Below are 14,374 nucleotides of genomic sequence, written 5' to 3' on the forward strand. Positions count from 1 at the left end.
CGGTCTATGTCAAGTGCTTTGTGCGTTGGAATATGTTTACTCAGGGCATCCTCTTATCTTCTTTCATCTAGGATCACACCTGCAGTTCAGCCCCAAGTAGACATGTAACAGGGAACCAGTTCCTGTCCCATCAGAAGGTTATTTCCCATCAATGTCAGGAACTGCTGAGAGTGGTGAATTCTCACACCTGGTAAATTTCACCTATCAGATTGCAGTTCGAGCAGCAGGAGCGTCCTAAACCAAATGGTCTTAACTCTCATCTGGCAAGTACCTTCTTTGACAGAAAGAATCTGACCATTAAGAGTTTTATCACACCACCGTCAACACCAACAACAGCAAAACTCAGGAACTAGATTACATTTTGTAGTTTGAGAAAGGCCCACCCTAAATCAGAAATGCTTTTAGTATCTAGGGTGGCTGTGCTTTCACCTTGCAACAGCACCTCCACACCTCCCTGCCTTTGCATCCAGAGAGAGACACAACACATTCGACATCCCGCCAAAAGTTGTCCCGGTCTGTCTGCGTCATCCCCCAAGGCGGGACTCAGGAGGCAGAAGGCTGACAGTGAGCATTTTCTACTGCTGGCCCTGAGTAAACCGCAGCTAGCCCCGGGGAAGCTGCCATCTGCACGAGTAATTCATAGGGAATATTAAAACATCCCAAGTATTTTGAAATCTCTCTGTATGCTGTCCTTTTCGGTGATAACTGGCCAGAAAGGCCTGACGTGTGCCTAGGGTTTGGGGCCAACTGTCAGCAAAACAAACTTTTGTGTCGGTGCAGCCTCCAAGCAGGCTAGGAGGGCTATGAGCGAGGAGAGCGCTGCTACTCCCTCCTTTCCTGGAGCACCAAGAGAGGCAACAGCTGCGTGCTATAAATGGTAACCAAATACATTTGATGCGTTGATTCATCTTGATAAGATTTCTTGAATTTGCTCACATGAAATTCAATTGTGTACTTATTATCGTTCATACTAATAAATCTGCTCATTTAGATTGGTGTTCTGTCCTATTAGGAAAATCTGTTTTTAATCAGTATTTTGATTTAATTATAAATTATTGAGAGGAAGCCTCTTAGCTTGATTACATGGAAGAATGTCTAACTGAGTCCAAGCCCTGGGGGGAAGCAGAGACCAGGGACAGAAAGGGAGACTTTTCCTTCTCCCACCCCACAACAGCAGCAACTCTGGTGGGTCTCTGCAGCTGGGAGAATGAAAATGTCTCTCTTAGAACGTTTTTAAAGGTCAGCTTCATCTCCACTCTCGGAAGTGAAGTGTTGGCATGGATATTTTGTGACAGCAGTGTCGGCAGAGAAGCGATTATTTTTAGTTTTAAAGAAGAATAAATTTGGTTTTCCCTTCCAAAAAAGGAAGATTTTTCAGGACTATAGATCACATGTAATTACCTTTTGGAATAGGGTTCTCGTAAAGGCAATATTCTTAGCTAAAAAATGTTCACACTCTGACATGACCCTTTGCTAATAGAACAAGTTACATCTAAACAAATTCAAGGTGTAGCTCTTCCCAAACTCAAGTGAAAAGCACAGATAAGTCTATTCTGGGAAATTAACTGAGTAGCCGTGGTGTCGGGCGCACCACACTGGACATAGTCAATTCAGAACACAAATGGTTTTCATGTAAACATTTTGGTCTTTGATGGTAATATGCCTTCTGGTAAATTGAATCAGCTGGTTTGATTTGGAAACCAAAGCAGATCATTTTGCCAGTTCCCCTTTCCCCAAGTGTGCATTGCTCTTCCTAGACCATTATCCAAGAAATAAGGAATGTCAACCTCTGTGTTTTCCAGATTCCTTTTCTGGCCGAAGGGATCAGAATCCATGGAGACAAAGTCACGGAGGCGCTGAGGCCATTCCACGAGAGGATGGAGGCCTGTTTCAAACAGCTGAAGGAAAAGGTGGAGAAAGAGTACGGCGTCCGAATCATGGTAAGAGGGTAGTATGCGTAGTGTTGCAGAAGAGTGGGTGTCTGGGCATCCCACTGTTGAACTGGGACAAGCTTCCAGAGCAGAGGAACTCACATGTACACATGGTGCCTGCTTAGGAAGTGGGATGTGAGGGAGCTCAGCCCCCTTGGGCAGTCTTGTCTACCGGCAACTCAGCAACCTCCTTTCAATAACTGGAAATGCCAGGGCGAATAAACATTCATGAATTTCCTTGATTGCCAAATGCCCCCTCACCTGCTGTGAACACAGTCCAACCTTATTGTTGCAGAGCAATGGAGAAATCTCACAGCACCCAGGCAACTCAGCTGGTTGACAGTGCACACCTACAGTCATACAATACACACAAAGGGTTCGGTCATCCACAGGGCAACAGCACTCACGACGGCCCATGGCAGAGGTGGCCCAGCCCAAGGTTGACATCAGAGGATCATGGCCATCAAGGGAGAAGTGACCAACATCTGGAGTGTGAAATTATTAGTGAAGATTTACCTATTGTAGGAAGGGGTAATTGATCTAGACCAAGGACGATAAGCCAGATGTGGTCAGGGGAGGAGATCAAGAAGACACTGCCTGGGGAAAGGACTCCCTCAACAGAGGCTGAGAGGCAGGAGTTTGAATGGCAGGCCAGGGGCCAGTGCAGACACAGGCATGCTTTGGGCAGAAGAGAAAATTCAGAGCGGAGATGGAAAGGCAGCCAACCTCCAAGAACAAGGGATGCTAGGCTGGGGCAGGAGGCTCTGCTCGGGATGAAGGGTAGAACTGAGCTTTTGCAACGAGTTTATGGAAGGTTTCTGAGCAGAGGCTGGCATCAGGAGCAGGGTGGAGAGCAGCTTGAGTTTTAATGATGCAAAAACCTTGCCGTTCAAATCTTACAGCCCACTTGAGACTGTCCCCAGGAGCCATGCCTTAGCAGATGTGGGAGCAAAGCCAGGCGCCGTGAGTCACAGTGCTGCCCTGCTTTGCAGCTCAGAGTGGTGCTCCCATCTTTACTCAGTCTCTGGGAGCTTTGCTGAGCCTACCCTGCCTGCTCGGGAACTGTGGAGACACCAGACACAGCAAAGGGTCCCCACTCCCCATTGTTCAGGGATGAGGGGCAATGTGGCACAGAGAAGCAGGGAGCTCTCTTCTGTCTACTGGAATTCCATGCCTGCCCGCACTGAGGGGGTGTGCACAGGGCTTCAACTCCCCGGCAAAAGGAAGGCGAGCTGTGGGAAGTCGCGCTGCTTCTCCCAGGTAACATACGGCACTCTCCTCTGCTCCTTGAAGACCAGGTGTCGAGTGGGGTGTGCTATTTTGGTTTTTTTCTGGGCCCAGGGCCGCCTGTCCACCAGTCCCTGAAGTTCTCAGCTATTCTCTGTTGAGCCCTATTTTCTTTCACACATTGATCTCAATAAGCAAACACTAATTTAGTGCTCCCCACGTGCCAGGGACCTTCCTAACTGCTGTATAGATACTCAGTTGCTTAATCTGCCTCACATTCTGTGAAGCAGGCACTGCAGTCATCTGCATTTTACAGTCAAGGAAACGGGGACATGGGAAGGTAAGTAGGTCACACCCTAGCACGTGGCAGACCCATGGTTCAAGCCCTATCCATGTACCTCCAGGGTCTGTGCTTTTAGCCCCTACTCCAGGGGCTAACATTTGGCACCACAGAGCTTCTCCGCCTCTTTCCCACATGGTAGGAAATGCATATGAGACCTGGGCAACCCCTGAGAGAAGGTAATTTGGTTATGATCACACTGCATGCTCTCCCAGTCTCCCCGCCTCTGCCGGGCACGACCGAACCTTGGTGCCTCCAAGCCTAGGACCTGGTGTCCATCAGATGAGAGGGTCCTAGGCCCAGCAGGGCTTGAACCCAACAAATCCAACATAACACAACTGCTGCTCTGAGGTTGAAAACTCAGCAGGTGGGAGTCTGGAACTGCCAGCCCAGCGGGAGCTGCTGCAGGTGAACAGGCTTGGAAATCAGGGCGCTGTCCTTCAAGGCTGGGCTGGAGGATCCTTTGTGCAAGTCAGAATGCTAGAGTAGCGCTTGATAGCTTCAGAGCCTGCAACTCATTACAATCAGAGCTGAGTGGCAAGAAGCGTTTCGGAGTGCGTCACATCACATCTCTTTCAAAGTTGATGCCTGTATTAATTCATTCTAAGAAACAAACACTTGTGAAATCTTGACATTTTCTTCCTAAGTGAAAAGCTTCCTCTTTTCTCAGTCATTTAATGTATATTTCAAAATCACAGAAAGCTGTCTGGCTCACCAGACATCCTGCGTATCCCCTTCTCTGCCACATTCATGAGTTCTGAGTATGCTTGCTTTGGGCACAGGTGGAGAAAGCAAGGGCAGGAAGGTAGGGTGCTGTGGATTGGTGTGCTGTGTGGATTGGGGTGCCGTGTGAATTGGGGTGCCGTGTGAATTGGAGTGCCTTGTGGATTGGGGTGCCGTGTGAATTGGGGGTGTCATGTGGATTGGGGTGTCATGTGGATTGGGGTGCCATGTCGATTGTGCCATGTGGATTGTGGTGTTGTGTGGATTGGGGTGCCATGTGGATTGTGGTGGTGTGTGGATTGGGATGCCATGTGGATTGTGCCGTGTGGATTGTGGTGTCGTGTGGATTGGGGTGCCGTGTGGATTGGGGTACCGTGTGGATTGTGGTGCTGTGTGGACTGTGTCATGTGGATTGTGGTGTCCTGTGGATTGGGGTGCTGTGTGGATTGGGGTACCATGTGGACTGTGGTGCTGTGTGGACTGTGTCATGTGGATTGGGGTGCCGTGTGGATTGGGGTACCATGTGGATTGTGGTGCTGTGTGGACTGTGTCATGTGGATTGTGGTGTCCTGTGGATTGGGGTGCTGTGTGGATTGGGGTGCCTTGTGAATTGGGGTGCCGTGTGAATTGGAGTGCCTTGTGGATTGGGGTGCCATGTGGATTGGGGTGTCGTGTGGATTGGGGTGCCATGTCGATTGTGCCATGTGGATTGTGGTGTTGTGTGGATTGGGGTGCCATGTGGATTGTGGTGGTGTGTGGATTGGGGTGCCATGTGGATTGTGCCGTGTGGATTGTGGTGTCGTGTGGATTGGGGTGCCGTGTGGATTGGGGTGCCGTGTGGATTGGGGTACCGTGTGGATTGTGGTGCTGTGTGGACTGTGTCATGTGGATTGTGGTGTCCTGTGGATTGGGGTGCTGTGTGGATTGGGGTACCGTGTGGACTGTGGTGCTGTGTGGACTGTGTCATGTGGATTGGGGTGCCGTGTGGATTGGGGTACCATGTGGATTGTGCCGTGTGGATTGGGGTGTCATGTGGATTGGGGTACCGTGTGGATTGTGCCATGTGGATTGGGGTACTGTGTGGATTGGGGTGCTGTGTGGATTGGGGTACCATGTGGATTGGGGTGCCGTGTGGATTGGGGTGCCGTGTGAATTGGGGTGCCATGTTGATTGTGCCATGTGGATTGTGGTGTTGTGTGGATTGGGGTGCCATGTGGATTGTGCCGTGTGGATTGTGGTGTCATGTGGATTGGGGTGCCGTGTGGATTGGGGTGCCGTGTGGATTGGGGTACCGTGTGGATTGTGGTGTCATGTGGATTGGGGTGCCGTGTGGATTGGGATGCCGTGTGGATTGGGGTGCTGTGTGGATTGGGGTGCCGTGTGTCCTTGGCTGGAGCTTATTTCCAGCACATCGTGAGGCAGCACCATCTCCATCAACCTCCCCACCCTTCTCTGTAGCGCCAGCTGGGGCACCCCGTCTAGGGGGTGGGAGGCTTTTACAGAATGAAGGTTGCATTTTCCACCCTGGAATACTTTGTTCCCCGGACCCACCTTGCAGAGTCCTGCTCCATCCTTCGACCCCAACAGCAGGCTCTGCAAGCATCCTTTGAGCAGTCAAGGGGACTGGCAGGTCCCCCTGTCCTTCCCTGAGAAATGTGGCAATAAAACGCAGTCTGGGATGTGCCTTTCCTGTCTTACCTACTTTGGAAACTTGCAATCATCTCAGAGCACTTTGAAAAGCAATCTAATATCACCCTGTTTGCAAAAAAGATGGATTTTAAAATTTAAAAATAAACCCATAGAAAGGACATAAACCATTGTGTCAATGTTTCTGAGCCAGCTTAAGCCATAGAAAGAGAAGATGTGGATGCCCTCTGACTTCTCGATACCCAGGCCCCTCTGCCACTCTGCCTTGGCTTTCATCTTCCCAGTCCTGGGGCTCCAAGGAGCTGCCATTCCCTGGATGGGAGCTCTGCAGCCCAGCTTCTGCTGACCTTTAGGGAGCGAGGTGTGCAGGGCCCCAGGGATGAGCCCGTGAGCACCTGCCACGTTCGGCATTGGCCCCCGTGCCCTCACCGGCCCACAGCGCCACGTTCGGCATTGGCCCCCGTGCCCTCACCGGCCCACAGCGCCACGTTCGGCATTGGCCCCCGTGCCCTCACCGGCCCACAGCGCCACGTTCGGCATTGGCCCCCATGCCCTCACCGGCCCACAGCGTGCAGGAGGCATGTGTGTTGCCTTCAGGCTTGTGAAAAAGAGCTTTAGGTTTCTCACCCAATCTTCATCTACCTCTTCAAGTCCGATTAGGAGCAGGGAAATTGATCCTGGTTCTGCATTCTCTCGACTCCCATCCACCTCATCACTCCAAACACCATGGAGAGCCATAACCCCAACATGCCATCGTCCCCCTCTCCCCTCCCCACCTACTGTCACAACACCCGCTGGCCACCCAGACCCGGGAGAGAACCAGGAGTCACCCTTCCTCCCTCAAGTTAGTTCTAGCCGTGGTATCCCCTGGTGGTGCTGGGGTTCACCCCACCATCTTTGCCATCACAGTTGGCCCCTGACCTGGCCCCCAGCTTCCAGGATTTCTCCTCTCTCGCCCTCCCTCCACAGCTGCCGGGGGGACCCATCCCAGTAGTTCTCTTAACTGGGATCCATGAGACCCTGGGGTTCCTCAGAGGCTGCTGGGAGGGGTGTTGACTGGGAGGTGGAGCTGATAGCCCCTGCCTCAGCAGGAACATTTAGCTTCACCTATTCCTTGTGCTGGAGTTCCATGGGGAGGAGAAGCAGTGTGGCATGGCCTACAAGAACAGCCAGGGACCAGGGTTCTGTTTCAGATGCAGAGCTTATGGTGCAGTTGTGTCTTGTGGCCTGTGAGGGCCGGCCAAGGTTCTAACCACACTCGCACCCTCCCTGCTGGGTCTGCCCATCTTCTGCCCCACCCCCCAGCCCCTCCTCCCCCACCTGCTCTCTCCAAAGGAAAATGTGTCACCCTCTGTGGATTTCCAGGCTGTAGCTGGCATTTGTATAGCTTCTGGAAAGGGACATTCCAGATCACGATGAAGTGTGCCTGCTTCTCACCCTTCCTTGTACAGCACTGGTCCCTGTGATTAAGTTCAGCCAACCCCTTCAACCCAGCCCATTCCCATCCAAGACTCTGGGCAGTAAACACCTGTGGCTGGCTCAGGGTGGGACGTTACAGCTCAGCCGGGAGACAGCAACGTAAAACTCAGGGTCATTAGGCAGGGCCAGAGGGTCGCTCCTGGTCAGAGAACTGGAATGAGTGTTTGCTCAGGCGGTGAAGACAGCAGCAGCCATCAGGGTAGCGAGCCCTGTGGGCTTCCCCGGCATCATTTCATTTAGTTCTAATGCTGGCCCTCTGGGCAGGGAGGACTGCTCCCTGTGTGCTCAGGAGGAAGCTGGGGCTCCGAGTGGCTCGGGGTTTTATGGAGGGTCACACCGTCAGTGCCAGGGCCACAATTCCAGCCTAGTTCCAATGTTCCCAACTCCTACCCACCAGCCCTGCTTTCAGTCACAGTGTCTGGCCGTGGAGTCCCACCTCCCAGGACTGGGTGAGACCCTAATTGCATCAGATGAAACAAAAGCAAAGCCCTGATGTCTTGATTTCTAGAGGCTCAATCAAGAAGGAATTATGCGGCAGACTGCCCAATAAACCCATGGTCGCACCCAGGGAGTGCCCTCTGTCCCTCCTTGACGGGAGTCATCTTCCTGCCAACCCCCTTCCTTTATTCCTTGAAATCCATACTCACACATCTCAATCAAGATCTGAGGTCACCTTCTGAGATTATGTATGGGGTAAGGTTTTCACAGTTGGGGATAATCCCCAAGCAACCATTTCCCTTTTAGTTTCTTCTAAAGGCAGAGTAATTACAATGAACATCTCCATGAAGCTATCCCCTGGCACCATCATTGGTGCAGGTCCAAGACTGACCAGCCCCTCTCTGCTGGCAAATCCCAGCTGCACGTCACTCAGAGCCAGTGGTCAGCAAACTGTGGCCCCTGGCCTGGTTGTGTAAATAAAGTTTTGTTGGCAGGCGGGCCATGCTCATTCATTTCTGTATTATCCGTGGCTGCTTTTGTGCTGTCGTGGCAGCATGTGCTAGTTTCCACAGAGACCATATGTCCTGCAAGCCTAAAATACTTACCTGGTCCTTTGCAGCAGGGGGCCCCAGCCCTCAGGCAGTGGACTGGTACCAGTCTGTGGCCTGTTAGGAACTGGGCCCACAGCTGGAGGTGAGCAGCGGGTGAGGGAGCATTACTGTCTGAGCTCTGCCTCCTATCAGATCAGTGGCAACATTAGATTCTCATGGGAGCATGAACTCGATTGTGAACTGTGCATGTGAGGGATCTGGGTTGCACACTCCTTATGAGAATCTAATGCCTGATGATCTGAGGTGCAACAGTTTCATCCTGAAACCATCCCCTGCTGGTCTGTGGAAAAATTGTATTCCGTGAAACCGGTTCCTGGTGCCAAAAAGGTTGGGGACCACTGCTTTACAGAAAATGTGGGCCAATTCCTGCCCTTTTACAATTTTGAGGTTTTTATTATTAAAGAGATAGTTTACACATCAAATGCTGTTTTATTTGGGATCACATATTTAAGAAAAAGGCCCACTTTTCAGAAGGGGAAGTGGCGTTATATTAATATTACCTGTAATCTACCGCTTCTGGCCTCGGAGGGCTGGAACCATGGTCCACAGCAGGTCTTCCGTAGTTGATTGGCTGAATGAGATGGGTGGGGTGGGGTTGCAGGGTGGGGAAGTCAACGCCACACAGAGAGGAAGTGCCCTACAGGAATTTAGTTTCCACGTCCTCAGGTTAAAGGAAGGTCCTTGTGCAGCAGCTGCAGTCCCAGATGTGCCAACATCTGGCTCGGGGTGCAGGTACACTGGAATTTTCTAGCTAATTAGATGTTGACACATGCAGTATTTCAAGGACACTTGCTTCAGTAATATGTCAAGAAGAAGATGGAAAAGTCCATCTAGAGATCTTTTTTTTTTTTTTTTTTGGCACAATGCATCACTCGTTCACTACCTAGCAAGTGGGAGAAGCTTTAGCAACTTCAGCAGTGGTTTCATCTACTCTGTGGCATCAGTTACTTGCAGAAAGGAAACATACTTTTCATTAAGCAGCAGGAGCATCTTATTTTTGTCTGGAGGAGGTCAGTCATTATGGATTCATGCATTTTGATGGCCTGTGTAGTCTATCAACCTGCAGAGGTATACAAAATGCATCTAAAGATCGAAAGACTCTTTAATCACTCTCTAGGTGTTACTCTACATTAAACTTTCTGGTCAGCACATTCTCCTGTGGCTTTGGAATGTGTTGACACATTGTGGTCTTTGAAGAAAACTTGCACTGAGTATTAAAAGGCTAAGAAGGTTCCTTCCGATACTTTCACAGTATTGGGTTAGGTTTTAAAAGACTCGAAAATAATCATTGTTTTTGTCTTCCACTCAGAACAAGAACACGTACTGTTTACAGAAGTCTGAACGATGATGGTCTCGATTCCACACAGCTAAGGCCACTTTATCTCAGGAGTCTGACCATGGCAGGCACAGGCATCAAACAAGTCTCCTTCTCTCTCTTTCTCGCTCTCAGCCCTCAAGTCTGGACGATAGAAGAGGCAGCCGCCCCCGGTCCATGGTGCGGTCCTTCACGATGCCTTCCTCATCCCGCCCTCTGTCTGTGGCCTCTGTCTCTTCCCTCTCATCGGACAGCACCCCTTCCAGACCAGGCTCCGATGGGTGAGTCAGGCTCACAGCAGGGCTAAGCTGAGCAGGGAGGGCTTGGGGGATCTGGAAGGAGCCACCCAGGGCCCTGGATTTTCTTACAACTGAGGATTTTGTGTTCATCAAAATTATCTTTGAAACTGAGACCCTCCGAGACTTTCTGACCGTAGTGCCCAATATTACTTTGAGGTCGCGTGAGTCGTTGAGAAAAACATCCTCTCTTTGGGTACCACTTTGGGTAAGGTTTTCATCCAATTTAGAACCTCCAGTGAGTGTTCAGTCCTCTTCAGCATGGCTTAGAACAAGCTTGTCCACCCACGGCCCACGGGCCACATGCAGCCCAGGATGGCTTTGAATGTGGCCCAACACCAATCCATAAACTCCCTTAAAACAGTATGAGATTGTTTTTGAGATTTCTTTTTTTTTTTTTTTTATAGCTCATCAGCTATTGTTAGTGTTAGTGTATTTCATGTGTGGCCCAAGACACTTCTTCTTCTTCTAATGTGGCTCAGGGAAGCCAAAAGATTGGACACCCCTGGGAAGAAGCAAGGTGCAGTCCGGGCTGGCCAAGCGCTTTGTACTTTTCATCTCCTGTTCACCTCCAGGGTGTTGTGCCCGGACAGAAGCTGGTGTGGTCTGAGCATGACACAACCTCCACTGTCCCCCTGTGACACCATTCTGCCAAGCCAACTGTCACAGAGTCAGGCTTTCATGATGGATGGCCGGGCCTTCTTTTTTTTTTTTTCTTTTCCTCCCTTCCTCATTTTTTTGGAGAGCAAATGTTTTGTTTATTTTTGTTTCTGCTGAGGTTTATTGCCTTTTAAAGGGAAATGGTGTTTAAGGGAATGCTTCTGAGAGTGACCATCTGTCCCTACTTTTTAGGACAACTCTGGAAAATAAAAGGCATATTATCCTTTTTAAAAAATTTTGTTTTTGAGGCAGACTCTCACTCTGCCACCCGGGCTGGAGTGCAGTGGTGCGATCACAGCTCACTGCAGCCTCCACTTCCCAAGCTCAAGCAATCATAACCATTTGTAAGTGAACAGTTCGGTGGCATTGAGTACGTTCACATCGCTCTGCAGCCATGACCACCATCCACCTCCAGAACTCTTTAATCTTGCCAAACTGAAACTCTGTACCCATTTAACAACAATTCCCCACTCTTTACCTCCCATATCGATTAAACACTAACTTTGCATTCTTTCCCCCCACCCCTGACACCCTGACAATGTCTACTTTCTTTTTTTTTTTTTTTGAGACAGAGTCTCCCTCTGTCGCCCAGGCTGAGTGCAGTGGCACGATCTCGGCTCACTGCAACCTCCGCCTCCCAGGTTCAAACAATTCTTTTGCCTCAGCCTCCCAAGTAGCTGGGCCTACAGGCACATGCCACCATGCCTGGCCAATTCTTTGTATATTTAGTAGAGACGGGGTTTCACCGTATTAGTCAGGATGGTCTCGATCTCCTGACCTCATGATCCGCCCGCCTCGGCCTCCCAAAGTGCTGGGATTACAGGTGTGAGCCACCGCGCCTGGCCAACGTCCACTTTCTATCACTATGATTTTGACTATTCTAAATACTCATGGGCCACCTTCTTTCTACAAGGCCACTTTGGAGATGCATTTTTGCTCTTGAGTACCCAATAGTTAACATTTATTGAGCACACACTGTGGCTCTGGCATTAGCTCAGGTTATTGCAAAGAGAACTGCAACATTGGTATTTTTTTGTATTTTTGAGGGGCAAGCATGTAAAGTTTGTTCTTCTATAAAAAGAAAAAAATGTTGCATGCAATTTAAACAACACAGAAGAACCTCTAATTGTTTTACTGCCGATTTGTACAGTTGTTTGTGTGTCCAATCCCATTTTGTTTACAATCCATCACCCTATCAAACCCACAGGCATCTGGCCCCTTCAACACACAGACACAAACTTCCAGAGAGCCCCAAGGGACGGCTCAACTCGGATTGCCCTTTGTTGCCAACGACTGATGTGCCCAATGGATAATTGCAAACTATCCCCACATTTTTTCTTAACAGTAATTTTTATCAGCGTCTGATATTTATAAGGCCAAGTCCATATGGAAATTCTCAATTTAGAGGTATTTAAATCATGTGTGCTTGTCACAGCAAGATTGCTAAAGAAATTTAATTCAACTTCCCCCCGAGAAAATCCCCAGGCTGGTTATGGAAAGGTTTTTATATTTCTAGGAACATAGGAGTTAGGGTGGAAATTGATGGAGAGGTTTTAGGTAGAAGAGTGGTGAATTGCACATGTGAGCTCGGGCTGCTGGCTCTTCCCCAGAAGGCATTTGTTTAACCTTTAACTGGAAGGCATCTTTATTACAGTCCAGATTTATGTTCATTCTTGGGGTTACCACCCTTTGCTAGCTAACTAATGTGGAGAAAATGAGGCTTTGGTCTCAAATGGCACAGGTTACATGCAGAATAAAGTTCATCCTGTAGGCAGTTGCTTCTCGTAATATGAAAATTTAAAACTCCACCTGCCTTTCTCTGGGTTCTTTGTATACGCATCAGGATTTCACAACCTGGGTCTTCTCCCTGAGCTAAACAGCATCTACTAATCCTTTTCTTACCTACATTATCTCAAGTTCTGCTAAACCTAGAATAAAATCATGAAATGTTTGGTTGTTGCTTATAATAGATAAAATATTTCTCACCTAATGGATATGGATGTATTGTATATCCAGTGCGAAAAGTCCAGATGTCCCAAAATGCCTTAATGATCTAAGTCAATATTGGTATATTTTATCAATCAGTTTAAATTTTTTAAACATTTTAGTATAGAAAAATGTCAAAGCTGAGTACAGTGGCTCATGCCTAAAATCCCAGCACTTTGGGAGGCTGAGGCAGGTGGATTGCTTGAGCTCTGGAGTTCAAGACCAGCCTAGGCAACATAACAAAACCCCATCTCTACAAAAAAATATAAAAATTAGCTGGGTGTGGTGGTGCATGCCTGTAGTCTCAGCTACCTGGGAGGCTGAGGTGAGAGGATCACCTGAACCTGGAGAGGTTGCGGCTGTAGTGAGCCATGATTGAACCACTGCACTCCAGCCTGGACAACAGAGTGAGACTCTGTTTCAGAAAAAAAGAAAAATTTCAGATATATACAAAGTGGGCCAAACAGTATAATGAGGCCCCCATGCCCCATCATGCAGTCTTGACAATTATCAGCTTTTAACTAATCTTTTTTTTTCAATCTGTATCAATCATATTTTCCAGCAAAGCTCAAATACCATATTTTATCTATAGCTATTTCACTATGAATTTCTAATTTAAACTCTTTTTTAAAACCATAACTAGGTTATATTATATAAACTATAGTAATATAGTTTATTTCACACCAAAAATATGGACAGGAATTCCATATTATAATAATACATGAGTGTTAATTTCCCATTGTCGTGTCTTTTTTTTTAGTTTGAGGCAAAATCCAAATAAGGTTCCCACCTTGTACCTTGCACTTGGTTGATATTATCTCTTTAAGTCTCTTTTAGTCCCCTTTTCTCCCTTGTAATTTATTTGTGGGAAATCCTAGGTTGCGTATCCTGTCATGGTCCCCACCATCAGGACTCTGCTGATAGCGTGCCCTATCGCATTGTTTAATTCGCGTCTCGATTCTCCATATTCCCTGCATATTGGTGGTTGAATCTAGCGATTTGATCAGATTCAGATTTGATTTAGGGACAAGATGACTTCGTAGGTACTTGTGTGTTCTTTCATTCAGAGGCATATCATAACCTGTTCTCTCTCTTATGGAGATGTTAACAGCTATTGATAATCAGTGCTTAGATTCAATACCACTATTGTTTACATAGTGACCTGCAGCAGATCCTACTGCACAGCCATATTAGATGAGAGAAGCAAAGAATAGGTAGTGGTCCTTGCTCTGGGTAGTCTGCATCTTCAGCAGATTTAAGCGCAGTTTTGCAAATGATCCTTCCCTTCCTGGTTCATCTTACTCCCCATTATGGGACACGCAACATGGAAATAATCAACAGTGATCAAATCAATGGGGAGCAAGATTGCTGCAATGACTGTCTTTTTTTTTTTTTTTTTTGAGACAGGATCTGGCTCTGTCACCCAGGCTGTGCAATGGCACAATCTTGGCTCACTGCAATTTCTGCCTCCCGGGCTCAAGCCATCCTGCCACCTCAGCCTCCTGAGTAGCTGGGACTATAGGTGCACACCACCATGCCCAGCTAATTTTTGTATGTTTTATCGAGACTGGATCTTGCCATGTTGGCCAGGCTGGTCTCGAACTCCTGAGCTCAAATGATCCACCCACCTCAGCCTCCCCAAGTGCTGGGATTATAGGCATGAGCCACCATGCCCGGCCCTGCAATGGCCTTCTTAATGAGAACAGTGGCTTTCTTCCAAG

The 14,374-nt window shown here is 48.5% G+C and overlaps 1 protein-coding gene across 6 annotated transcripts in view; it reads left to right on the forward strand.

The window, feature by feature from the left end:
• The window catches only part of DOCK1 (dedicator of cytokinesis 1), a 561,485-nt gene that overhangs the window by 532,470 nt on the left and 14,641 nt on the right, over positions 1 to 14,374 (forward strand). For all 6 annotated transcript variants that reach the window (XM_063607571.1, XM_034931700.3, XM_034931698.3 and 3 more), the window contains 2 exons: positions 1,803 to 1,940; positions 9,847 to 9,992. In XM_063607571.1, coding sequence (XP_063463641.1) covers positions 1,803 to 1,940; positions 9,847 to 9,992 — 284 coding nt within the window. The remainder of the gene's footprint in view (positions 1 to 1,802; positions 1,941 to 9,846; positions 9,993 to 14,374) is intronic.

The sequence above is a fragment of the Pan paniscus genome, chromosome 8 (assembly GCF_029289425.2).
Source record: "Pan paniscus chromosome 8, NHGRI_mPanPan1-v2.0_pri, whole genome shotgun sequence".
Lineage (NCBI taxonomy): Eukaryota > Metazoa > Chordata > Mammalia > Primates > Hominidae > Pan > Pan paniscus.